At 40.4% G+C, this 27616-nt stretch overlaps 1 protein-coding gene across 2 annotated transcripts; it reads right to left on the bottom strand.

Moving 5' to 3' along the window:
• Positions 1 to 1806: 1806 nt before the first annotated feature.
• Positions 1807 to 25541, bottom strand: LOC121876813 (ragulator complex protein LAMTOR3-like). 2 transcript variants are annotated; one of them, XM_042382241.1, is made up of 5 exons: positions 25385 to 25539; positions 21887 to 21921; positions 10146 to 10204; positions 2784 to 2917; positions 1807 to 2134 (listed from the first exon to the last, which is right to left on the bottom strand). In XM_042382241.1, exons 1-5 carry the CDS (start codon positions 25391 to 25393, stop codon positions 2000 to 2002), a joined length of 372 nt encoding a protein of 123 aa, XP_042238175.1. In that variant the 5' UTR covers positions 25394 to 25539; the 3' UTR covers positions 1807 to 1999. The 2 variants fall into 2 exon arrangements, with proteins under 2 accessions (XP_042238175.1, XP_042238177.1); XM_042382243.1 differs by lacking the exon at positions 21887 to 21921 and having other exon boundaries at positions 25385 to 25541.
• Between the last annotated feature and the right edge of the window lie 2075 nt (positions 25542 to 27616).

The raw sequence follows: 27616 nt of genomic DNA, 5'->3' as shown, positions 1-27616 counted from the left end.
GATGGTAGAAATAGTTGTTACAAATAGGCCAAGGAGTCGGAAGCATAAAAATTTGAGGAGTCGGAGTCGAAGGTTTTGTCTTCGACTCCACAGCCCTGGTAATTTCACCAATAAAATTTTAAGTTCACTAGGTGTAATTCAAGATTATTTTATTTAAATCAACACTGCACTGCGCTATATATTATCAATATGTTAACTAATAATTTTAATGTAAAAATGCAAAAATATTCAAAACACCAACAAAATCAATGTTTATACTCTACTGTCAACAAAGCCCAACTGATGCCTGGTGGCTGAGTCAAGCAGCTGATGGGTGCACAAAAATTAGTTCCCTGTACTGCCTATAATATCAATATGTTAACTAAATCTTAAAATTACTAATAATTTAATATAAAAAATGCAAAAATATTAAAGAGCACAACTTTCTTGATATTTACTCCACTGGAAACAAATGCAAACATAGAACAGATTACTGAATTGGCAGACTCGCCCGTCAGCTGATGCTCACAACAAAACGTGTTTTTCGTAAGGATTTCGTTAATCAAAGTTTTGTTCTGTTAACCGAATTGAAGATCCTTATGGGAGGTAATTCGTTAACCGAAATTTCGTTAATCGAACTGTTGTTAACCGAGGGACCACTGCATACGAGTTAAAAAATATGTATTTTTTACTAAGTTCAAGGCTTCCTCATATCATCAATTACTTGGCAGAGGAGTTTTAAATGACTTGGTCTTATCAAAGGATACTCTACCTAAGACATTAGATTTAAGCTTACTGGTACTTTACCTAAAACTTAACTTTACATCTGCCCAATGAACAAAATTCAACCTTACAATGCCAAACTATCTTTGACATAACATGATACAATTTTACACATTCCAGTAAAATCCTAACTCATTCTGGTTATGATAATGAAGAAAACTACAGCAAATTGTCTAACATGCTATCCCAGTCAGATTATAACTTAGACTCTACAAAGATACAACAGTAGACCCATGGCACAATCTTGACCCTGGAAATGCTGTTTACTTTCTTTATAACCATCAGACATTCTATATCTTTACTTGAACACAACCGTTGTCTGGGATGGATATTAATATTGTACAGGAAATACTCAGGCACAACATTTCAGTGTTCAGTGTCATCTTAAGACTAAAATTCTTTATACATGTACAGTCGCCAACAAAATACTCAGGACACCTCTGGTAGCACTACTGTACTCATGCAGACATTTGGATCGTGTCACAATGTTTCGGTTTCCTATCCTGTGTTCTATAAAGCAAGAGGCTGGATGCCGCGCATTAAACTAGTCACTTTACCTTCAATTACTTTCAATAATTGTTAAAATGACTAAAAATTGAATATTAAACTTTTGTCTTATTGAATAGTATAAACTTCTTGATATTTTTACCGGTAGTAAGGAATTTAAGCCCTAGAATTCGATTAATGTATTGGCGGACTGATACTAAAGCTGGTTGCTAACACAGTGCAAGCGAAAACATGTTGAGGTCGGTTTAAAAGTGTCACGTTCTTCGAATTTCACCGTTAACTTGCTTGAAGATCCTTATGGAAGGCAGTTCGGACTCGTTTCCACCGTTAACCGAGGTGTTCGTTAAACGAGGGGTCACTGTATGTGTAAAATCAAATGAAAGAAGTTTTTCAATACAGAATTCCTATATTTCACATTTAGTATGTTTAAATTTTTCATAAAATATTGTTTTGTAAAGTAGATAAGTGACAAACATACGTTTTGTACAGCACTGCACTGTCGTTCATAACCAACAAAGGTAATATAAAATTCTTACATTTGGTAATTATCTCCTTTATTAAACTTGATAAGAAACAAATCTTATTGTAAAACTAGAAAGTAAAATACAGTACAGTACTTAAAACAACTAGAGTACTGTAATGTAGTTAACAGAGCATAATTGCTCAAGATAGAACACACACACTTAGAAGGAAGCTTACATCTCACACAGAAAATAAGACTTGGTGAATACTAAATATCAACTACATGCGTTAGCTGTGACACCAAGGCCGAGATCTCCTTGTCCATATCCATGAGCAATCCAGTGTTTGCTGTATTAGTGGCTATTACTGTCACCACCATTGGGAGCTTGTTAAAATGTACTACCTGTATTTAAAGAGGAAGAAAAGAAAACTGTTACTACAGATACAAATAAATTATTACTGCCATCATTAAACACTATACAGTACTGTGTATATATACAAACTAGAAAAGTCTTGCACAGTTCAAAGTTAATTCTGAAGCCCATCTCAACTATTTGAACTCTAGAGACTTGGCTGCGTAAACATCAATACAGTTAAATGTAAATCATATGTTGTTCCCTACACTATAATACAAAGAGGTACAGAAATCATAATATCCAAAATGATACATACTGTAATTGCAATATGCCCTTACCACAACGTACCACCCTCATAGCTGTGTATTGTGGGTTTGCATACACAGTACAGTAGAACTCTTGGTTTTATCTCTTTAGTCAAGTGTCTATGTATAGCAATAGCCAAATTAAGCCATCATGTATCACTCACAGTTAGGAATGTATCTTCATATCAAGTGCTATACTGTACTGTACTACTCTCTTTAACAGGTACACTTCCTGAGCATTCAACTAACTATTACTGAATGTCTGTTTTTAATGGAGTTACTGAAGATATCTACTCAATACATTTAGACTCCGATACTTCCATCTCCACATAAAATTCTATAAACCAAGGTAAGTGATAGTACAGTACTGTGTATAATGAAAATACAGTACCTGATAGTTTCCATATACACACACCATCTTGTGGTTCTTGCCCATGCCCAGCTTACCAGCCTGGTCTGTAGCCATACTAAAAGTTGAGATAAAGTTTGGTCGCATAGCAAGTTCTGGGGCTTCTTCACCTGCAACTAAACAGGATAAAAATTATTTTTAGTACTTCACTTTGACAGGTTTATACAATTATTACATTGATGCACTTGACCTAGATAGTTTTGTATTACTGGTATGATTGTAATACAGTAAGTCCGTTTAATGTTGCCCCCAACAATGTTGTTTCATTATAACGTCGCTACTCTTTAAATACCCATGATTCGGACAACTTCCCACCGATTCGGTATAATGTCGTCACAGACTATTTTGTACAGGGCATCACCCTCTCACCCAATCAGAGCAGGAGGAGGAGCCACCCGCCGGGTCTCAGTGACTCCCCACCACCCTCCTCCGCTCCACTACCCACCACACACTCGCTCCACCTTTGCCCATCAGCGAGTACAATACAAAATGATTTAGTTTATTTATCTTTTTGGATGTATAATATATATACTATTTTCTATAAAAATTCCATTGAATTTATGTATATGTAATGTATTTTATGGGGCAAAGGGAGGCCGGGGAACGTAACACCAGTATTTTATTTATTTCTTATAGAGAAAATTTCTTCCGTTAACGTCGTGGTTTTCAGGAATGGAACCACGACGTTCAGCAAGGACTTACTATAGTAAACTCTTCTTTTACAAAATACCAAATCTATACCCTCATTAATTTGACAAAAAGGGGATCTGGGTCACCTGAGTTAAAGACAAATCCAATTTAACTGAGTTTGGAATATTTTGACATTATTCGACAATTTCAGAATTTTTATGTTTGATTATTCTTTCCTTTTCTTGCCTTTAGCAATGTTGTGGATGTGTGACTTCTTTGACATATTAGAGGAAAAGGTGAGGCCTAGCATATCTATTTTAGAATTTGGCAGAATGACAGCGTCCTAAATTGTGATTGGTGGCAGATCATCTAATTTGGAAAGTGTAACTGGTAAATACTGAGTTTTATTGCTATTGAATTTCACCAAGTTTCTACCTCCCCATTCAGAGATGCTACAAAGATCTGCATTGATAGATGAAATGATATCAGCTCTAGAAACAGATCTAGTTTGAAAATTAGGGGAAGGAAATAATGTGAAGAAGAGTAGAATCATCAGCATAAGAATGGATAGAATTGGTCGTAGTGTGATGTAAATCATTGATAAAAAGAAGGAAGAGAGTATGTGAAAGAACAGAACCCTGTGGGACACCACTATTGGTAGAGAAAGAGCGAGAGGTCAATCCCTCGACAACAACTGCCAGGGATCGGTTCTCAAGGAAACTAGAAATTAGAGAACAAAGTAGGGGAGAGAAACCATAAGAGGGAAGTTTAAAAAGCAAAGACTTGTGCCATACCCTGTCAAATGCTTTGGAGATGTCGAGGGCCACGACAAAAGTTTCCCCATAATCCCTAAGCGAGGATGACCAAAGATGGGTGCAGTAGGAGAGCAGATGACCAGTAGACCTCGCCTGACGAAAGCCATACTGGTGATCCAACAAAAGAGAATGGCGTTCAAGGTGACAGAGAAAATGAGTTTAAGATAGTTTCTAAAATCTTAGAGAGGGATGAAGTTATGGCAATGGGGCAATAGTTAGAGGGATTGGAATGGTCACCCTTCTTCGAGATAGGCTGAACCAAGGCATGCTTCTAAGAAAAAGTTTGGGTTTTGAGGCAAAGGCAAAAGAGGCGAGCAAGCACAGGGGCTAGAATTTCGGCACACTCCCTCAGAACACGAGGGGGTATTCCGTCCGGTCCATGCGCCTTACTCACATCCAACCTGGATAATGCACCAGCAACCCTACAAGTGAAGCTTATAGGAAGGTGTATAGGTTCAGTAAGAGGAGCAGGGATAGAGTTGGAATTGTCTAAGGTGGAGTTAGAGGAGAATAAGGTGCCAAATAGATTGGCTTTATCAGGGGGAAAGTTGGCTATAGAGTTATCAGGTCGGAAGAGAGGAGGAAAAGAGGGAGAGCAGAAATTATTACAGATGTTTTTGGTAAAGGACCAGAAGGATTTACTAGAAGAAGAGATATTAAGTTCATCGATCTTTCTTTTTATGAAATTCAGCTTGTCCCTACAAGGAATAGCCTTATAACGATTCCTAGAAGTAATGAAAGAGGAGAGGGAGATAGTTTCATAACTTGATACTCCCTATCTCTTTCCCTGAGTGCAAGACAGCAGGAGCAATCAAACCATGATTGTAAAGTGAAAATTTTGGTAGAAGATGGGATAAATGCACTCATACCACCCTGTATAACCCCAGCAATGCTGTCAGTACATACCGTGGCTTCCCAAGTGGGAAAGCAACATTCATCCCAAGATAAAGCCAGAGAAGAATTCTCGCAAGGATTGCAGGTTTGCCCCCCCCCCCAATAGTGCCATAGTTGGCGTTTAGAGGGGGGTGGGGGAGGTGGTCATGCCCAGTTTAACTTAATAGAAATAAGATTGTGATCAGAAGACCCTAAGAGAGGGCAAAAATTGAATATGAATAGTGTGAGGGGTTAGAGGTAAAACAAAGATCAAGAATGTTAGTAAGTTGATCATATCGATCAGGAACCTGTGTAGGGTGTTTGATTAGTTGTTCCAGATCATTAAGTAGGAAAAAAGAGAGTGCCTAAGCTCCACCTGGGTCATCCCTTGCAGAGCCAAGCCACTCTTTGTGATGTACATTGAAATCCCCTAAGTAGAGGATCTCGGTGTTGGGGTGTGTGGATAGCAATGATTCATGGCAATAAGTGAGATAGTCAGAGTTCTATATAGTTGGTAGAGTTGGGAGAACAGTATAGGAAACAAAGGAAAATAGTCACAGTTGGTACAGATATTTTGAGCCAGATGACATCATAAAGAGAAAATTCAAGATCTACGAGTCGAGCTAAAGGTGTACGTGTGTTGCAGTAGGCGCATACACCTCCCTTAGAATGGTTGTACTGTAGTTGGAAAAATCAAGTGTGAAAAAGCCAATCCTTCAGCAACCGCAGTAACGTCAGTTGAGGCCCCAGTAATTTGATGACGATCAGGTTGGTCCTGGGGTCCACAACCTTCCTGACCAGTGGGACCCATCTCAGAAGGCCCCACTTTAATATTACAGGCATCCCCCGCGTTACGGAACTCCGGGTTGCGGAATTTCGCTCTTATGGAATTTGTAAATTATGACCAACAATAATAATAATAATAATAATTAACGGTTTATTAAAAAAAGTTCTGCAGCCCAAAGGCTGCTGCTGCTGCTGCGATACAGCCCGTAAATCCACCCTTACGGAAATCGGGGTAAATTTTAACAATTAAAAAAAATGACGATATAAAATTTAAAAAAAAAAAAGTAAATTATAATTTGTTTGGTGCGGATTTTTTGGTGTTTGCTACCACCAAACTTGGCGTCGCCACATGGAGTCAGTCCATTGTTTACATCCAGTGTGCGCGCATGTTTCTCGCCCCAGCAGTTAGATTTAACTTTTACAAACATACATTAAGTACAGTACAGTGCATTACCCTTATTCAAGATGTCTGGAAAGAGGCCATCTAGTGGAAGTGACCGCAGTAGTGCAAAAAGAAGCGGCAAAGGCATTACATTGGATATTAAACTTGATGTTTGAAGAAGGTACAGTACAGTTAACCCTCACTTTACGCGGTCCCGCGTTTCCACGTTTACGCGGTGCCTTGCCAGAACCTAACGTGCTCACATTACGCGGTACGTGAACCCCATTACGCGGAGTGTGTCCGGCGCGACGCTATTTTTAGATTCGCGCCACCCGCCCGCCTGCCTGCCTGTGCTCCTCGCCTCTCCCTCCTCCTCCCTCCGCTTGGGCAAGCCACGCGGTAAGGTTGCGCAGTGTGTGTCTTTGTTGCGTTATCACTGGCGTCATATGACGTATCGGACTGTGATTGGCCATGCATCCCTACCCCCCTCTGCTGCTAGCTGTAATTGGCTTAAAGTATTATGACGTGTCCACCCGGGGGAGGGAGGGAGGGAGGAAAGACGACGCTTGACCTAGCCGCGGCAGTTTCATCCCTCAAGGCCACACCGTGTAATCGTGCATCCATTGTTCAGTAAAATGGCTTCCGCCGGACCACCACCCCCAGAGAGAAACCTTTCCTTACCTGGACCCAGCGGCACTAAGCCAAAGAAGACACGACGTTCCTTAAGCTACGAGGTGAAGTATACCATCATCCAAGAGTTGGAGAAAGGAACAAGGCAGGTTGATTTGGCGCTCCAGCATGGTGTGAATGAATCTACGATTCGAACAATAAAGAAGGATGCAGCCAAGATAAAGGAGCACATGAAGATCACAAAGTCTACAGGTGCTTCTATGATCAAGTATTTTCACAACCAGGTGCTTCTCAAGACAGAAAAATTACTTGTGAGGTACTTGGTGCGTCAGGCGCGACGGAACATGGCGGTCGACACGCGCTCTGTTAAGGACTACGCACGTGAACTGTACATGGCAGTGGCACGAAAGATGGGAATTACAGAGCCCAAACCCTTTAATGCTTCCTCTGGGTGGTTACAGAGGTTTAAGATCCGGAACAAGATCACCAATATAAACATTGGTGGTGAAGAAGCGAGTGCTGACCGTGCTGCGGCTAGGGAATTTCCTCCGTTTTTATGTGAGATTATGGAGGAAGGACAGTACAGTGATGACCAGGTGTTTAATATGGACGAATCTGGTCTTTTCTGGAAAAAGCTACCTTCCAAGTCCTTCGTTGTAAAGAATGCCAGCAGGATTCGGGGCCAGAAGATGCAGAAAGAACGCATCACCGTCCTGTTTACTACCAATGCCTCCGGTACCTGTAAGCTCAAGTTATCGGTGATCCACACAGCACGCAAGCTGCACGCCTACAAAACCATGGACATGACCAAGCTAAATGTCCACTGGCTGACCGCACGTAAGGCGTGGATGTTCTCTACACTGTCCCTCTCCTGGTTTGATGACTGTTTTGTTCCCGATGTAAAGAAATTCTGTGAGCGACAGAATGTGCCATTCAATATTTTGTTGCTGCTGGACAACGCACCAGGACACTCGCCCCTACTGTTAGATCGTCACCCCAACGTAAAAGTGGTCTTCCTTCCTCCCAACACTACGTCTACATTACAGCCCATGGACCAAGAGTTAATCTGTAATGTTTAAAGCTGCATTCTCAACAAAAAAATTCAAACTCCTGAACGACTACACCAACACCAGGGAAGAGTTGCGTAACCTGAGTGACACCACCACAGATAGCAAGAGCGAAGAAGATGAGGATCAACAGTTGGCACAGCAAAAAATACTGTTCAAACAATTCTGGAGAGTATTTAACATCAAGAAAGCTGTGGACTTCTTGGTGGAGTCATGGGATCAGCTGTCTGTTGCTACAATTCGTCACGCATGGAGACATGTGTTGCATGGAATACCAGGTGAGAGGAGGAGTCAATCTGTGACTGGTGAAGGTTCAGAATGTTGCAGTAGCAGTGGACCTTGCCAGAGAAGCTGCGCAGACTGTTACAGTTCCAGGCTTCTCCGACACCACCAACGACGACATCCTGGAGGTGATCAGAGATCCTGAAGTGACTGCCGACGAGATGTTGGAAGATCACGTCAGTGAAGAGGAGGAAAAAGGTGCGTCATTCTCCGAAGAACACAGTTTAACTCATAGTGATATTAAGGGTGCCATGGAGTGTGCAGAGAAAATGAAGTCCTTCCTTTCCCGCGGCAATGACGATGACCGCTATGAAGTCTTCCATACCCGGCTGGTGCAGGCTATGGAGCCGTACTTCACGGTGTATCAAGACAACATAAACACCAGCCGTCAAAAAAGCATAACCGAGTTCTTCGCCCGCAACCCACCACAGCCAGCCCAAGCCAGTGATAGTGACAGTGAAGATGACTTTGAGGGATTTGTCAGGGAAGCCCTGACAACTGTAAGTGACAGTGATGGTGATTCACCTAGTAATGGTGATTCACCTGAGGGCCAGTAATCTGCCCTCTGCCTCGGAACCAGCCTCCATCCCCGTATGCCGACCCATCTCTTCTACAAACGTAAGTGTTCCACCTAACTTTTAGTTTTTCTAACCTAACCTTTATTTTTCCTAACCTAACCTCTTCTATATTACTTGTTTTTTCATACCATCATAAAGTTAAGATAAAATTTTTACTACAACATAGTTGTGTGTCGTCAAAAAGTGGAGTTTGGGGGTCGGCCCGGACTCTATTTCAATTAATCCCATATGTTATGTTATTCACTTTACGCGTTTCTCACTTTACGCGGGACCCTGCGGGTTACATTAACCGCGTAAAGTGAGGGTTAACTGTATATCATAAAATATTTAATGTACTGTATTGTATGTTTATTTTCATTCATAAAAGTGCTTGAATTACTATTTTTTGTGTCGAAAAAAATTCCTTAGGAACGCATCTCCAGTTTTATAATGGAAGTCAATGGGAAAATAGGTTTCGCGTTACGGAATTTCGAGATACGATCATTTTTCCAGGGAAGCTACCCTTCCGTAATGCGGGGGATGCCTGTATTGTCAACTGATATCATAGGAGAATAAAGGATAAGAAAGAATAGAAGAGATCAGGAGTGAGAATGGTTATATATGTTGTGTTGTCAACAGTAAGAGAAACTATTGAGACCCTGCAATTGTGTGTAAATGAAGCAGAAGGACAGATCAGCATCCTGGGACTTGGTCACAATTTTCGTGATGCCATATGGCAGCAAGGTCTACCATTAGACAACAAACATTATGCTTCCAATATCTTCCCAGGCGGTAGTACCTACTAACTACTAAAAAAAAGCCTGCTTTAAAGCGCTAAGCATCTCAATTGAGGAGGTGGCAGTGCCGCATAACCTTGCACCTGTGCTAGTGACCCACTCTTACATGATAGCAGCATGACCCAAGCCTGATTGGGGAGCAGTGAGAGCACAGTTGAATCATGAGCCTGAAATTTAAAGTCTGCCCAAGGAGCCAGGTGGTCAGAGTTGATGTGAAGCAATGGTCTTGAATTTTCAAGCACGTTGCCATGCAACTTTTCAGAACTGCTCGGTTATTTCAGATTCATTGCAAATTATAATTGTTACCGTAATATATTTTTGAAAAACATATGAATTAAGCCAAAATCCGAATTACATGTATAATGATTCAAATTAACAAGGGTATAGTGTTCAGTATTTACAAATATACTGTACAGTACATCTTACGCTGCAATGCCAGGTGTACTGTATGTTGTTCAGGCAGTATAGAGGACTCATCCTTGTGATTTCTTCACTAATTCATAAACAATAGTATACTATACAAACCTTTGAGTATTGGTACACCATCACGATCTGTTATGATGATACCCAGAACATCTTCAGTACTGAAAATAAAGAAATTCAATGCCTCAAGTTCAGCCTCACATTACCTGCATCAACATCAAATGTTTGATCATTATTCAATGTTCAATGTAAAGTAAAGTATGGCGTTTTAATATGTAGACATTTACAGTCGAACTATCACTGCACATGGTAAAAAAAATGAAATTTTATTTGCACAAGAATAAAGATTTGCTGTTTAAAATGAAAAAAAAAATAAAAAAATTATAGTGGGTCCCAAAGGCATGACTGCCTGTTTGAGACAGTGTGGATACAGCACTGTGTAAACTAAACCTTTGGTACACATGGAGGCATTCACTTTCCTAAGTTATAAACTTAGGTACCCATTTACAAGTGGGTGAACTAGGAGTGCCCAGAGATCACACCACCGACCCCTGGAACAGGAGGCGAGCGCTGTATCCACTCGACCACAGCACTCCAAAAATGTATTAAGAGAGATTGAAATCTAATACAGTAAAGTAAAACTGCCCTGTACTATAATGTCTCAGAGGTGCTATTTCTGAAAAGTGCATCTTTTGGGAGTTAACTCTTAAGAGACAGAAGTAGTGCTTGGCTGTGGCTCTACATGGGTGACTCTCCCATCCATGTTTCAGCTCACTACATTCACTATCTCATGAATTAAGTCTGGGTAATAAGTGCTCAGTTTTTGTGATAACATCATCAAACAACATAGACTTTTGTTGTGGCATATAAGGACTTAATTATAACTATAAAGTAATTAAAAGTGCATAACTGTTAACTAAACTGTTTTGTGACTACATAATGGATGTTCTGTAATTATGTGTTATTACTACAGTACTGTACCATATCTTCCTCATGGTAGTAGAATTACTGTTAAAGGTTGCCAAGGCAGCTCAATAACAGTACTTTCATGGGTGAGGTACAGTAATAAGACAGTGAACATAAGAGAGATGCGAGATGAGAGCAGGTTTGGTTTATAGGGATGTGGGGTACAAATGACACTGTCCTGATGGTTGGTTCACATAAAAATTTGCAAACTTCTTAATGAATTTTGATAAATGCATAATACTATGAGAAAGTTAATACTGAATGTGAAAATGTGATAAAAATAAGTATACAGTACAGGGGAAACAAAGGAAAAATTAAAAAGTTTCCTTAAGTGGCGACAGTGAAAAAATGAAAGTGTTTTCGAAGAGTAAATTCATCAGAAAATGGAATAATGGGTAATGAAATGAAGGAAATGATGTGGTGCACTGGAAAATGTAGGTATGGAAAGAGATCTACGTCAATAATAGGAATGTACAGTATGTATAGGCCAAAGTTTAGCATTATTGAATGGAGTAGTATACAGTTCTGTACTGTACAGTATACGGAAGAGAAGTAAAGAAACTACTGTACAAAAATGATGAGCAAGAGTGCCTCGAGAGGAATGTGCGGGAGCAGGCACGGCTCGAAGTGATTGTGACGGGGGGGTTACCAACTCGACACCCAGTTTATCAAATTTGACCAACTAATGAGGATTAAAAACAAACAAACAAGCGAACTAAAAAAAATTCTGTATTAAATGTTTAATATTAAACATTAGCATAAAAATTTGATGGATAAAGTAAAATCTTTATTCAAATAGAAAGAAATAATTAAAAAAAATATATATATTTTTGTTCAATCCAGAATGCAACGTCTAGCTTTATACCTAGGTATGTTAATGCCTAGCAATAACTCGCCAGGCCAACATACTGTACAGGCAATTAAAACATCTAATAATTACTAAATACGTAATATTAGGAGGACACGTCGCTACCTGGCATTTAATTGCAATTCTCAAAACCCCCTCCTGCAACCTCCATCACACGCATTGCTACCGTCATCTTCTTGCCTGGCGAATCAGCTGTTAATACACACAAAGGCTCCACTAATTTGTGTTCTTTTGAAGATCTAACTGATCAGTTATGTAATTTTCACAAGCTATGAGCATAAGTTTATGCAACCGTTTTCCCGAGGCTTTGTTTCGCAGAAATGTTTTCAAAAGCTTAAGCCTGCTAAAAGACCTTTCACTCTTACATACTGAAGGTGGTGCTGTCCAAACAAAATCAAACTATACAACCTCTTATGGTCGCTGCATACTGGATACTGGTATAAATGAGCGTCCTGAAAGAAGAACCGCCCTTGTGGCAAAAGAGCTGGCTAGGTATACCATCCACATAGCAGCCATTAGTGAGCCCCGGCTCCCAGACGAGGGTCAACTCACAGAACGAGGGTCTGGCTATACCTTCTTCTGGAAGAGTAAGCCTGCTGCGGAGAGAAACTGCATTTATGGAGTTGGCTTTGCCATCCGCCAATGCATCCTACACAGGCTAACTGAAATGCCTATTGGGATCAACGAGTCCCACTGAATCACTCACGTCATGCCTTTTTCATCAGTGCATACCCCCAACACTGGATGCAGAGGATGACATCAAGGAGGCCTTTTATGCCAACCTTGACAGAGTGCTAACCTCTATCCCCAGAGAAGAAAAGGTTGTGTTCCTTGGTGACTTCAATGCCAGAGTTGGCAGAGATGCTGAAATTTGGCAGGGAACCATAGGGAGAAATGGACTAGGCAAGTGTAATCCCAATGGCCTACTCCTCCTCAGCAAGTGTGCTGCACACACCCTCACTATCGCCAATACCTTACTTAAGCAGGCCGACAAGTTCAAGGGTTCATGGCAACACCCACGATCCAAACACTGGCATCTCATTGACTACATCATTGTCAAAGAAAGATATCGCCGTGATGTCCTCATAACCCGTGCCATGCGTAGTCTACGTTCCTTTCTCCGAGTTCGCTGGGAAGACGAGAACAAATGCCAGTATTCTTGCTGACACCAAATGCAGAAGCATCGAGGCTACCATTATCCATGAACAACCACGTTGGACTGGCCATGTTACCTGCATGGACGACAGTAGACTGCCAAAGCAGTTACTTTACAGTCACCTGACAAATAGTAAACGTAACGCTGACAGGCAACTGAAACATTATAAGGACAGTCTTAAGACAAACCTGAAAAGTGCCAAATCGACCCCTCACCTGGGGGACGATTACTCTCATCATAATGCTTGGAGGATCACCACACAAGTTGGTGTCAATACTTTTAAGTTAACCCGACTGCATAACAAGCGCCAACACTGGAAAGACGCTGCTGCCACCCCTCCCAAACTATAAGTAGCTCCCCCACATGTGCAACATCTGTTAACGACACTGCGAGTCCCGTATCGGTCTCTTTAGTCACCTCAGAACTCACCAACCGAGGTGACATCCTTAATAACTAATATCAATGCATCATAGCTGGATGATCGTCATACTCGATTCCGAGTGACAGCAAAGTAGAGCGTGCGTGCGTGTGTGAGAGTGTGTGTAAAAATAATAATAAACGGTTTATTAATAGAGTTGCAGTCGGTGGCTGAAAATATACAAACTTACATGTGCTTTAGACATAATAATGTGTGTGTATGTGTGTCCTTTCTTGACTATCTCCCTGAATTTTTTGGATCATTGTGACCAACTTCTGGCAACTTAACTAACTCAAGACCAATCATTGGGGGAGGGGGGGGGGGACTCATCCCCAGTTGGACCATCCCTGTGTGGGAGAACAAGATGAAGAGCACTCATACAACAACATACAGAAATAAAAAGATGCAGTAAAACTAGTATATATGACGAGGTCTGTGAGAATTTGCTAAGGTGATAATTTTGAACATTTTGAGAGTACCCTATATAAATGAATGGCTAGTAAAAAGAGTGCTTAATACAGAACTGCATGGAGGGAGAAAGAAGATAAAACCTTAAGAATGGGATGGATGGGTTACTGAAGGTACAGGATAAGAAGAGGATGAGTTAAGGGAGGTACAGGATAAAAGGAAGGACAGACATACAGGAGGCGGTTATGTACAAGCATGATCAGACAGACAGCAAAATTTGGTTGTGAGGGTCTGTGCGGATTGATATACTGTACAGCTGAGAGATGATCCTAAATTGGATGGAGTGACGGAGACAAAAGAGATAGATATTTTTTATTATGGTGGTAAGGGGGAATGAATGACTGCACATGAAAGGAGGTTGTAGATTTACTCTTGAATATGGCCACTGTACATTATACACTGTAGTGGATACTCTCCCCTACAACTGCCACGACGAACTTCCTCTGACAAGCCTAGCCGCCTAAGACTCGCGCCAAGTTTCTCTTGACAAGTCTAGACTAAGGGGGGGGGGCGCGACGTCTAGACAAAGGGGGGGTAGGGTCGACACCGGCGACGCATACTTCCGTTCCAAGTCTTCTGGACGTTTATACAAGCTCCCAGTCTCGCCGTGAAGTCGAGATTCTGCCTAGAGCCCAGCAACATGCAACACCTCCTCTAAAGAAGCTCTTGCACAGCAACTCCTCTACCATACAGCAACTTTCCAGCACCATACTGTTTTAAATATACAGTAAAAGTCCAAAAATCTGGATGCCAGAAATCCGGACCACCCGAGAGTCCGGACTTTTCTAAAACTCAAACTTTTTTTTTTTTTTTTTAGCTGGCTTTTGTGTGTATGTGTGCATGCATGAGCGCCACAGCTGCACAGCGACAACAAGCGACCACGCGGTCGCCACTTTAAAACGAGCAATCAAACTGTGACAACATATGTAATTTTGAGTCCTACTCTTTCCATTTACAGAGTACAGGTTGTACCTCTCTAGCCCGGCAACCTCGGGACCTGACCGGTGCCGGGCCATGGAAATTCACCTTTTTCCTGGATAGATAGTGACTTGCGCTTATGCTTAGAAGCACTAGCACCACTTTCTCTGCATCATGGTCTCTTTGAAGACATATTGAAGGGTTAAATGTCGTATAGGAGCTTCTCAAATTTCGCGAGTTTTTAATTCAACATATTTTATTGGAACACACAAAACAAAATAAATAAAAATTTTGACGGCGGAAACTTGAATTTCGACGGGTTTGAACGGCCCGCCAACGTGCAGACGACGTGCATAATCGTGTAAACAGTGTCATTTCTCTTATGTACAAAAAATTCATTATTGTTTATTACTGAATGTCTTTTTTATTGAATTAATGTTTATATGTGCAAAATGAGCAATACAATTCATTAATAATACGTAGAATATTAAAACACGAGGAAATGACACAGCATTGTTTTCGTTGATTACAAAACCAGTGACTGATTGGTTCTATATATAAAACCGAAGAAAATAAGACCTTGGTTGTAGCTGTAGTAAAATTATTATGGTTGTTTTCAGTAATGTTATTTAATGTTAATAAATGGAACAATAGAAGTAGCTAAGGATAATGGTAAAGAAAAACGAGAGATCGCGTATGTAAGTGCTCACACATGAAAACATATCGTCATTACTCTACATAAGAATATGAAAGCAGCACTTATTTACTGCTCGTATATATTGAAGGGTTAAATGTTGTACTCTGTATAGACAAGCAGAGAGAGAGAGAGAGCAGCCGAACTGCCGGATGTAAACAAACCTCAATTTCCCGCGGCTTTGTTGTTGTTGTTGTTGTTTTTTACGGGGATTAGCCCACCCGGGCATAGGTTACTGACCCACATTGGGGCCTGAGGGTCAAGAATTTAATACTCCTGTAATAATAATAATAATTCAGATAAGTAAAAAAAAATAGAAAAAAAAAAGAAGCTGCCTATCTACCTATTAGACAAACTAAAATCGTTCCGGACCACAGGAGTTTCCGGACCACAGAATGCCGGACTAGAGAGGTACAACCTGTACTATACAAGCCCATAATAATGGCTCCTAAAGTAGATAAACTTCATTGTGTGAAGAGAAAGAAGAACACGTTGAGATTGAGTGACAAACTTGAAATAATTAAGAAACTAGAACGTGGTGTGAGCAATACTGTTCTAATGGAAACATACGACATTGGAAAGTCTACAATTTATGATATAAAAAAGGCCAAGAATAAAATTTTAGAATTCACAGCTTTATCTTTAAAACTGCTCATTTAGATAAATGAAGCATGCTATATTTGCTAATGAATAAACTATCAAAATGTACCTGTTCATCTCTTCTTCATTTCTCCTGAAATTTGAATTTTTAAAGTACTGCCTAAGAATCCGGAAAATCCGAACCGACACAATCCCCAAGCAGTCCGGATTTTTGGACTTCTACTGTAACATATTTATATAAGAAAACCACCATTAAGAGTTTCCTTTCTCCAACCCATCCTGAGTGCGAGACCACATAACGTTAACACATCAATACAAAATACAGTCGGCCCTTAACATACGCGGGGGTTACGTAACAGAGATAGCCGTGGATGTTAAAAATCCACGTATATGTGCTGCCCCCCCCCCCCCAAAAAAAAACCCCTGGCCCCCCATGTCCTTATTTACCGTATATACCTGTGTGTAGTTCGAGTTTTTAAGACCAAATTATTTTGCAAAAAATTGGGGGTCGACCTCTAAAAGGGTAATAGTTTCGTTAGGTTGAAAAATATTTACCAGTAAACAATGGAAACGACGCACCAACGCACCACCAGCTGTGAGTGTCGGTACAGTCGCCAGGGCAGATCTCTTGCGTCATCATAGCTAGCCCAAAGTAGCCAAATGCATGGTATGGTATACACAGGACGATGTAAAACAAAGTATTCATTTGTTAAAGTTTATTTATAGATACTGTACATAAATTTTTGTTCATTACATTTGAAACATCAATCTTTGTCAATTAAATTTGATACAAAAGAAAACTACGATACCGTATTTTCATTAAAATATTACATCACAAGTATATTTTACCTTAACTGTGACTGAATGAATATATTCTCAGAAATAAATATGGAAATGTAATATTTTGGCTGAAATGACGTACATATTACTGTACAGTACTCCCTCTTTATCGACGGATTTTTTATCGACGGTTTCGATTATCAACGGATTATTTACCCGGATTTATATTTTGGCTTTATTTGAACTCTGCGGGCCTTGTTTGTACTTTCGCCGCTAGGCGGCACTAGTGGCGTGACTAGCGTCTACCCGCGGCCCGCCTTCCCTGAACACAGACATCAGCCAAGCCGCGTGGGCAACAGTCTTTGATTTTCAACTTTTGCTGGTGGTTCATCACATCAACTTATATCACCATGCCTCCCAAACGACCTGCTGCTCCCTCTGGATCTACACCTAAGAGGGCAAGACGAGTGCTGACGCTGAATGAGAAGAATGAAGTGCTGAAACTCGACAGCGGTATGAGCTATGCAGCTGTTGGCCGCCACTTTGGGCTCAACGAATCCAGTGTGCGTGGAATTAAACGACGTGCAAAGGATCTGAAGCACGCTTTAGCTTCAAGTGCACCAGTGACATCAAAAGTGACAAGCCATGTGCGTGATGATGCCCTCATTAAAATGGAAAAAGCACTGAACATTTGGATAGAGGACCTAAACCGCCGCCGCATACCACTTGACTCGAAATTTATTAGGCAGAAAGCTAAGGAACTTTATGATAAGTTTTCTAAAGGTGATGATCATGGTGATGGTGATGGTGATGATCAGGGTGATGGTGATAATCAGGGTGATGGTGATAATCAGGGTGATGGTGACAATTTGAAAAAATTTGCAGCTAGCAAAGGATGGTTCGAGAAATTCAGACATCGTTATGGGCTGCATAATATAAAAGTGACTGGCGAAGCAGCATCAGCAGACACTGTGGCAGGGGAAGCATACCCTGCAGAGTTTGCTAACCACATAGCACAAAAGGGTTATAGGCCGGAACAAGTTTTTAATGCTGATGAGACAGGCCTATGGTGGAAGAAGATGCCACGCCAAACCTACATCTCTAAAGAGGAAAAAAGTGCCCCTGGATTTAAAGTTGCGAAGGACCGAGTGACAGTGATGCTATGTGGGAATGCGGCAGGGCATATGATTAAGCCCATGTTGTTATACACTGCCGCACGACCTCGGGCTCTCAAAAATAAAAACATGAACTTGCTACCAGTTTTCTACAGGAACAAGAAGAAAGCGTGGATGACATCTGATTTGTGCGTGGATTGGCTGAAAAACTGCTTTGCTAGAGAGGTGAAAGATTATCTGGATGAACTTGGCATGGAGTTCAAAGTGGTATTATATCTAGATAATTGCCCTGGCCACTCTGAAGAACTCAAGACTGCCCACCCCAACATTGAGGTGGTTTTCCTGCCAAAAAACACCACCTCCATCATCCAGCCAATGGACCAGGGAGTCATTGTCGTGTTTAAGGCTAAATATGCAGAGAAGACTTTCAGCATGATTCGTGAGTGCCTTGATAAGGATGCTGATGTGACACCCAGAGAAATGTGGAAGAAATTTGATATTGCACAGTGCATAAACTTCATCGCTGAAAGCCACAATGAACTGTCGCAGAACTGTGTCCGATCATGTTGGAAAAAATTGTGGCCTGAAATTGTCCCAACATTCACAGGGTTCCCAACAGCCGAGCCTCAGTTACGCAACATAATAACTATGGCAAATGAAGTTGGAGGTGAAGGGTTCTCTGACTTAACAGCGGCAGAGGTGCAAGAAGAGTTATTGGGAAATGTTGGGGATCCATTTACAAGTGATGAACTAGAACAATTAGTGGAGCTGCAGGATGAAACAGAAGATGAAGTGAGTGATGATGAAAATAAGAACTTAACTTTAGATAATCTTGGTGAAGTAATAAGAATGAGTAAGGCCCTCTCTGCTCGTCTCTATGACATTGATCCCTCCCTTGATAGGTCCCTTAAAGCAAAGAGAGCTATTGAAAATGTTATGTTGCCATATATAGAACTGCAGAGGGAAATGAGAAGCAAGAAAGCACAGACCACCATCACCAACTTCTTCAGTCGCCGAGTGCCTGCCATCGCCGAACCTGCCGGCATCCTGCAACAGGAGGCAGAAGCTGCCGACACCTCACAACAACAAGACGTAGAAGCTGCCGGCACCTCACAACAACAAGACGCAGTACCTGCCCACACCCCTCAAGAAGATGCAGACCTTGACTAATCATACTCATCTGACTGGTCAGGCTTTTAATAAGCCTCAATCATCACACTTGTATATACTGTACACTGTATTGTTTACTGTAAGGACCGATGTTCACTTCAATAAATGAAATCGTAAGTTTGCTAGTATTTTTGTCCACTTATTATATTATTATTTATACACTATTATTTAAGGTTATGTGTAAAGGAAACGCATTAATGCTTAAAGGTACATTTATTCAACATATGCTAATAATAGTTAGAAAAATTACGTAACCATCACGGTATCGACGGTTTCTTTATCGACGGCCGTTTACAGAACGTAACCCCCGTCGATAAAGAGGGAGTACTGTACAGTGGAAAGTGGGATAAAATTATGAAAACAATGACTTTCGCTTTCTTTCGTTGTTCAAAAGATTTTACCATAATCGCTTTTCGAATGGTTTTCAGTTAAAAAACTGTTGTACTGTACTCGTACTGTATTACAATAATATTCTATCCTATCATTAGCCTTATAATCCCACAAATGAAAACCATTCGAAAAGCAATTACGGCAACATCTTTTGAACGAAAGAAAGCGAAAATCATTACTTGCGTCACAATTTTATCCCACTTTCCACTGTAATACGTACATCATTTCAGCAAAAATATTACATTTCTATGTTCTCAGAAATAAATGGTAGTTTTGTTGAAACGTAATGTACAGTATTTAATATTAAAATGCAAAAATAGCTATAAAAACAATTAATACACCCGAAATATACTGGCTGGCATCTCCACTCGTCCCTGCTCCTGCGTCCAAGGTCACCTCACCACTCCTCCCAACTCGCTCCCTCCGCTCCCACTGCACCGTCACTACTGCCGACAACAAACACAAATGTTTTGTGAATAACTGCACCTCCACTTCCTATGTACAGTACTTGTACTGAACTGTACTGTGCTGTGCATTTTTACAAACAATAAACATGGCAAGAAAAGTTATTAAAAAAAAGAGATAAGAATTTCACTTTACTGTACCGTACCTCTCCTCGGCGACAGGGCGGGGGTCATCGTCACTCAATTCCATAACAGGTGGTGAAGTGGGGGCGGCTGTGGATTCAGCTGCTTCCTCACTGTCGCCAGTGATTGATGGTGTTAAATCTCTCCTTCGGTGATCAAAGAACATGGTGATGGGGAGTTGTCGTCTCTTTCTTTCATTTCTTCCATGATGTTTTTGTATGGAGCGAAAACGTCATCCATCCCTCGCATGAATTTCAGGGCACGCACCATGGAGGGGTCCATACTATAGGCCAGGTTTTTCAGTGCCTCAATATTCCTGGTCATCTCCCCCAACTTCTCCAACGTTATTTCTTGGTGCTCTTCCTCATCCTCTTTCCCTTTCGCTTCCTCTTCCTTGCCTGAGTCTACTAACTCCTGTAGATCCTCCTCAGTCAGCTCAGTGTCGTGCTCTTCAATTAGCTCCCTAATCTCGTCCTCTGCCATGTCCTGGAAGCCTTCAGCAGCCACTTTCCTTGAGAGTGCCAGGGTCTTTCTGAATATTTTCATTAAAATCCATCAAAATCATTTTCCTTGTCATCGTCTTAAGCACCAAACAGCTCCTCCCAGTCTTCTCCTTGAACAGGGCTAGAGGGTATGTGTTTTTCGATCGTTTTCAATTAAAAAATTGTTACAGCACATGTATATTTTACCTAAACTGTGCCTGAATGAATATATTCTCAGAAATAAATAGTAGTTTTGCTGAAACGTGATGTATTTCAATGTAAAATAGGATAAAATACATGACGAAAACAAAAGACTTTACCTAACCTTCCAATGTTCAAGAGATGTTACTCGTTTTTTTAATAGTTTTCGGTTAAAATACGGTTATATTACAATGATATTATATTCATACTGTGCTTGATATACTATATTCACGGAAATGTAATATTTTTGCTGAAATGACGTACGTATTACAGTGGAAAGTGATGAAAACAATGACTTTCGCTTTCTTTCGTTCAAAAGATGTTACCGTAATCGCTTTTCGAATGGTTTTCAGTTAAAAAAAACTGTTGCATCACAAGTGAATTAGGATAGAATATTATTGTAATACAACAGTCTTTTAACTGAAAACCATTCGAAAAGCTATTACGGTAACATCTTTTGAACGAAAGAAAGCGAGTGATTGCTTTCGTCACTTTCCACTGTAATACGTACGTCATTTCAGCAAAATATTACATTTCCATATTCTCAGAAATAAATAGTAGTTTTGCTGAAACATAATGCATTTCAATGTAAATTAGGATAAACTACATGAAAACAAAAGACTTTACCTAGCCTTCCGATGTTCAAGATATGTTACTCATTTTTTTAGTAGTTTTCGGTTAAAATACTCTTATATTAGTGATATTCTATTCATACTGTGCTTGATATAATACATTCACGGAAATGTAATATTTTGCAACTACAATGCTGATGTCAACACAAGCGTGGTTACAGTGAGACTGACTGAGTGAGGGAGAGCTATGCGTGTGTGTGTGTGAGGTTGCGGGAGCGGGCGGTGTCCAGTGTTCGGTGCCGCGCACAAGTTGAAAGGCGCGCGATTTGAATGTACGTCAATTACTTCAATGTACAGAATATTCCTCCAGCGGGGCAATCCGCGTATTTGCAAATCCGTGTATTATAAACCCGCGTATGTTAAGGGCCGACTGTATATAAAAAATTTCAGTAGCCTACCTGTTCATTAGATCATGTAGATATTTCTTCATTTCCTGAAAAGAATAAATGGATCATACAATTATTAAAAAACAACAATGGTTAAAAAATATTATACAATACTGGACAATACAGTACAGTACTACGTATAGGTGTACTGTATTGTACTGCATTACCACTTATCTGGTCTCCACACATTCAAGTCCAACAACCAGCATTCTTCTGATTATTATTATTATTATTATAATTACATTATTTGTTTACAATTTATAGACAAAACATTAGATAGTATTGTAGAGGTACATGATTTTTTCACTGTAATATACAACTATGTAGTGCTTTTGTTCATATCAGACAATATTACTATTACATTGGTCATGTGGTTGGTCTATTGTGTATGTCCCTTACTTACATTAGTACATACGAACAATACAGAGGTAAACCACAAGCCCATATTACACTCACGTCAAGAAAAAGCCTCAAATTACACCATATCATAGTAAGTTCTTTCTGTTTAATATACCGGGGGGTCCAAGGATCAGAACCCCCCAGTAAGGAACTTAGGTAAGGTTAGGTTAGGTTTGTTTGGTTATGTCTGTTTTTCAAACCCATAAAGGTTAAGTTATGTTTATTTTAGAAATAACCATTTTTTTACACATTTGCACTAACTACAACGGTGTCCACTATAAAAAAACCAGTGAAAATCCGTCATTTTTAAAATCATTTTCTATCAATTTCGGCCACGGGTTAGTCATCAATAATTACCGATCAGCCTCTACCACAGGTTATACAATGTATGATTTGGTAAAGTAAAGACGGGCTTGGTGTTTCCTTGCGTTTGATTGGTTCAGTTGTTTGCATGTTTTTACCCAACTTTGTGCACTTATTATCATTGGTAGTGGGGGCAAATCATTTCTCCATAAATATCGGGTAATATTGTAGTTACAGCAACCACAGAATTCCGGAAATTTACTACACTCAATCGATAGAACTATTTTTTCTATGATAATTTTCTTATATTACACTTCCGTCGCAAATTTGGGTAATTATTTATGACTAACCCGCGGCCAAAATTGATCAAAAACGATTATAAAAATGCCGGATCTTCACTGTTATTTTATAGTGGACAGTTGTAGTTTGTGCAAATGTGTTAACAATTTATATCTTTAAAATAAACATTACTTAACATTTGTGGGAATGAAGTACAAACTTAACCAACCAACCAACCAAACCAAACAAACCTACCTAACCTTACCTAACTTCCCCGGTATATTAAACAGAAAGAGCTTACTATGATACGGTGAAATTTTAGGCATTTTTTGGACGTGAGATGATGCAGGCGCATCGGCTCTTATGCAGCCCGGGCGGCGGAGTGATTTATTGTGATGGCGGGAAACGTCGAGCACTGAGGAAGTGATGAACAAATTTCTTTCCGGTTTGAAAGCACAGGAATTCCCGCAGTGTGGACAGTCTCTATTTAAAGGAACAATGCCGTGGTCTTTAAACAATTGAAGGGTTTCGTTGTCTTTATCCCAAAATTTGCAAATTATGTCCATGTAGGTAGTAGGTATTAGGCAGCTACCAAACAGGGAGGTATTACCGCCTGGGAAGATATTGGAAGCATAATGTGTTGTCTGTGGGAAATCTTGCTGCCACATGGCATCACAAAAATTGTGACCAAGTCCCAGGTTGCTGCTCTGACTTTCTGCCTCATTTACACACAATTGCAGGGTCTCAATTGTTTCTCTTACTATTGACAACACAACATATACTGTATATAGTGTTCCTCCCTTTTGATTTTTTTTCATTTTGTATTTCTTTATTATTATTATTATTATTATTATTATTATTATTATTATTATTATTATTACATTTTCGCCCCCCAGGCCCCGATGTGGGTCAGTTACCTGTGCCTGGGTGGACTAATTTCCGTTAAAAAAAAAAAAAGTAAGACCGGCGACAACCTTCACACGTCATGCTGAAAATGAAACTGCCACAAGCCCACAGCACCAGAGTGTGGCCTCATTACCGCCGGGAAGACTAATTAGTGTGCACCTAGGAGCTTAATTATCTATGAAACAAAAAATTTGCACAAGAAATGATTATCATATCAGAACTCACCTGACAAAAATAAAGTAAGAAAATAAACAGTAACAAAAATAACTCGTCCGTGGGTTAGTCATAAATATTAACCCAAATTGACAATAAGGAAGTTAATGAATTTTAAAAAGAATAAAATCAGAGCACCTGTTGCCCCTACGCTGTTGCTCAAATTGTGTGTTCGTACGTTCACTTACCTCCCGCGCATGTGCCTTGGGGCGGTAGTCAATCAAATCCAATAAAAAACTCAACATTTGATTCAACGAATTAGTGTTCAATATTCGGTGTGGTTGCTAGGATGCGGGACATTTTTAATGTTGCAACATGGAGCCATTGTGTGCTGGGTTGCTGGGTGCGACTTTGATTATTGGAAGTTTATTGTATTATTTCATTCTAAAAATAAGGAAACTTTAGAGAACAGAGGAACCCACGATGCATTCTGGTCCCTGACTCGGAGTAAGGTAAGAAATAATGTAACAGTTATTTCTCGTGGAGGCTGACCACGCGACTCTCGGGTTACACAAAATATAAAAGAAAAACAATTAAATTTTTACTTTAGGACATGAGTCCCTTGGGGTTGACTAATATGTTTTTCCAGTGTATTTTAAACGAATCTAACCTTCATTTTGGGCAGAAATTGATCATTTTTGCCCCCCCCCCCCCCACCTCAAACAATAAAGGGGGAGAACCTGGGAAACCAGAGTTTATGGGTGGAGGAGAAATCAAAAACGAATCTTCTAACCTAACCTAACTAACCTGACCCCTAGCTGAGGGCGGACCCCCGGTAGGCCTAGCTTAAGCTAACCTAAATGTTTCAGTAGTTAAAAACTTTGGGGCACGCCATGTCCAAAAGTACAATTCCTTAATTAGAAGTGGAAGGACCTGGGATACGTAATAATTGGACAATAATTGTCTTTCTCGTAAAACTCAGCAATAAACTTAAAATAATCGTAGGAGCACATATGACAACCAACCTCCACCACAGCCATTGTGAGACTGGTCAATGAAATTACCTAGGCTGGTTCCTTTGAAAAAAATCAAATGTGATTGGTCGAAAAAAATTTGCGTGATATCGATACATCATTGGTCACGAGTGGATAACGTCAGTCAATATTTTGCAAGCGTGATGCGCTGATAACATCTCACAGACGTGGACTGAAAACTGCGTAAAATCAATTAATTTCAATTGTGTCGTTATTATCCATTTTCGCCTAGTATATAGGAGTTCAAAATGCTCAGAATAAGAACTAAATGTTTCAGTGGTTTGTAACTAATGTGCGCGCTATGTCCTAAAGTAAATTAATACCGAAAACATCATTTGGTCCAGACAGTCGTGGGCGGTCCTAAAATAAATACTTGGCCTCAGGACTCGCCAGCCTTGGGGTCTGTACCTCAATAAACAATATTTAATAAACATACCTCAGCCATATCATGAAGTACAGTATACGATCTGTATAAACAGGTTACACAATGACTTCCTCGAGCACTGACTTGAGTAGTAACAACACAGTGCAGCAGGATCAAGACAGCTTAGCAGCCACAGGTCAGCTGACTTAGGACAACAACGCCTCCGATTCCTTTGTCTAAATTCACTTATATAATATTTTACTTGGTCTTCTGCAACATTATGAAAGTAAAGCTACACAAAAATTTGAAGAATAAAAATTATTCTTGTTATATATCATAATATGCAACGCAGCGTAAGAAGTGCTAAATGATATCATTTAATAACCGAACACCATCAAGGTAGAGAGGGAAGGGGAAAAATTTTAGCCACATTTATATTAATTAATTCTGTACAACATTACATAACTTGTATATTTTTCCATTCTACTTTTATCCTCTTTGCTACTGCTCGTTAGCCACTCGGCTCCAAAGACTATCTATTGGAATGACAGGGAAGAGCCCCTTTATAACGATAAAAAAAATGTGAGCGCCAGCGAGTCGAACAACGCCATCTGTTGAGCCACTCAAAACTATTTTCGTTTATACGGGCACTCTACCCCTATAGTAGTCTGCTTTTGATTTCCCTGCCTCTCCTTATATATATATATATATATATATATATATATATATATATATATATATATATATATATATATATATTTATTTATTTTATACAGCGTGTATTTATATATGCATATATTAGATGTGCAATCATATACAGTATATTAGTATTTATAATACATAATATAATATATGCGTATTTGTGTATGGATAATACTGCCTATACAGTATGTATAATATTGCCGAGTACTGTGTAGTGGAATTCTCCCCTACAAACGCTGTTTGTCGCTGCCTAGCCGACCCCACACATGCCACCACCCAACACCACCAACCACCCAAAACCACCGAAACTGCATTTAGTTTGCTAACTTCTGAAAAAAAACATTATAAAGTTAAGGTACTTGGTGAAGTAAACTAGGCATAAATATCTTTTATATTTTATTGACTGCTAGTAAAGATAGAAATCACACATTAAATTTAGAAGTGATAACAATGAAGAAATTGTGCCAACGTTTAGAAAAACACTGTGGAAACACCATTTTACAACAGGCATATTAAAATAAAACATGCAATGTAAACTCCTATGTGCTATTATATTTTTTTTAATACAGCAATGAAGTGGTTGTAGGGTTTCGTGATATTATGTTGTCTAGCACTCAGGATGGATGGAAACTCTAAGGTGGTGGTTTTCTAATATAATATAAGTTATATGGTAGACAGTCTGGTGCTGGAGATGCCGTGTGGTGAGGAGCTGCTCAGTAGACACGTTCGGTGAGTAGCGTGCTGAAGGAGGTAGATGTGCAGGAGCTTCGTTAGAGAAGATGTTGCCTGTTGCTGGCCTCCAGGTTGAATGAGAGCGGACAGTGAGGAGCTTGCTTGGAGGAGGTGTTGCGTGTTCAGGAACCGAGAGCAGAATAAGAGAGCTGGTTGGTGAGGACGCTCAGAGAAGAACAGCTGGTGGGTCGCCATGCTCGCCGGCGGAGTGCAGGACCGCCAGGCAGGCGGAGGAGAAGCGACGGCCAGGCAGCGGCGGAGGAGGAGGTGTTGCGTGTTCAAGAAGAGAGGCCAGAATGAATCTTAATGGAGAGACAGAGCTTATATACACAGCAGCCGTGAGTCACCCGTGAGTCAAGCGTGAAGTCCGGTCTTTTGACTCCATAGGATACTGTGGCATCTGGTGACGCCCCCCTGGGCCGCTCGTTTGGTTGCTAGGAAGACATAGTTAGTAGGGGGAGACGTCCACTACATACTCCCCTTCCCTCCAGGCGTGTAGGAGACTTGTTGTCTGTAAAGTTGCTTAGCACATGTGAGGCAGAGCCGGGGTCGCTGGATACAACTGTCTATGTACACACTATCTGTGGGAGGAGAGAGGGAGAAGAGGGTGTGTGTAGGCGATGAATGTTGTGCTTCCCTCATGACAGGTACAGAGTCGTCAGATGCGCCTGCTGGGGTGTGTGGGCCTGGGTCAGGAGCAGGGGCTGCGTCAGCAGAAGCGGATGAGGGCTCGTGACAGCAGCTGGGTCCACGACAGCAGCAGGGTGCAGGACATTAGCAGGGAGTACCTGAGGGAGAAAAAGGGTGTGTGGAGGCGATGAATGTTGTGCTTCCCTCACGGCAGGTACAGAGTCGTCAGATGCGCCTGCT

The sequence above is a fragment of the Homarus americanus genome, unplaced genomic scaffold (genome assembly GCF_018991925.1).
Source record: "Homarus americanus isolate GMGI-L3 unplaced genomic scaffold, GMGI_Hamer_2.0 scaffold50281, whole genome shotgun sequence".
NCBI classification, from domain to species: domain Eukaryota; kingdom Metazoa; phylum Arthropoda; class Malacostraca; order Decapoda; family Nephropidae; genus Homarus; species Homarus americanus.
This window is presented reverse-complemented; position numbering and strand designations above follow the sequence as displayed.

What these genes read in the sequence shown, in the direction of transcription:
- LOC121876813 (XM_042382241.1), bottom strand. An exon ending in TGGTGTACCAATACTCAAAG is followed by an intron (nt 2,918 to 10,145) that starts GTTTGTATAGTA and finishes TATCCTGTTTAG; the next exon opens with TTGCAGGTGAAGAAGCCCCA. An exon ending in GTGTATATGGAAACTATCAG is followed by an intron (nt 2,135 to 2,783) that starts GTACTGTATTTT and finishes CTTTAAATACAG; the next exon opens with GTAGTACATTTTAACAAGCT.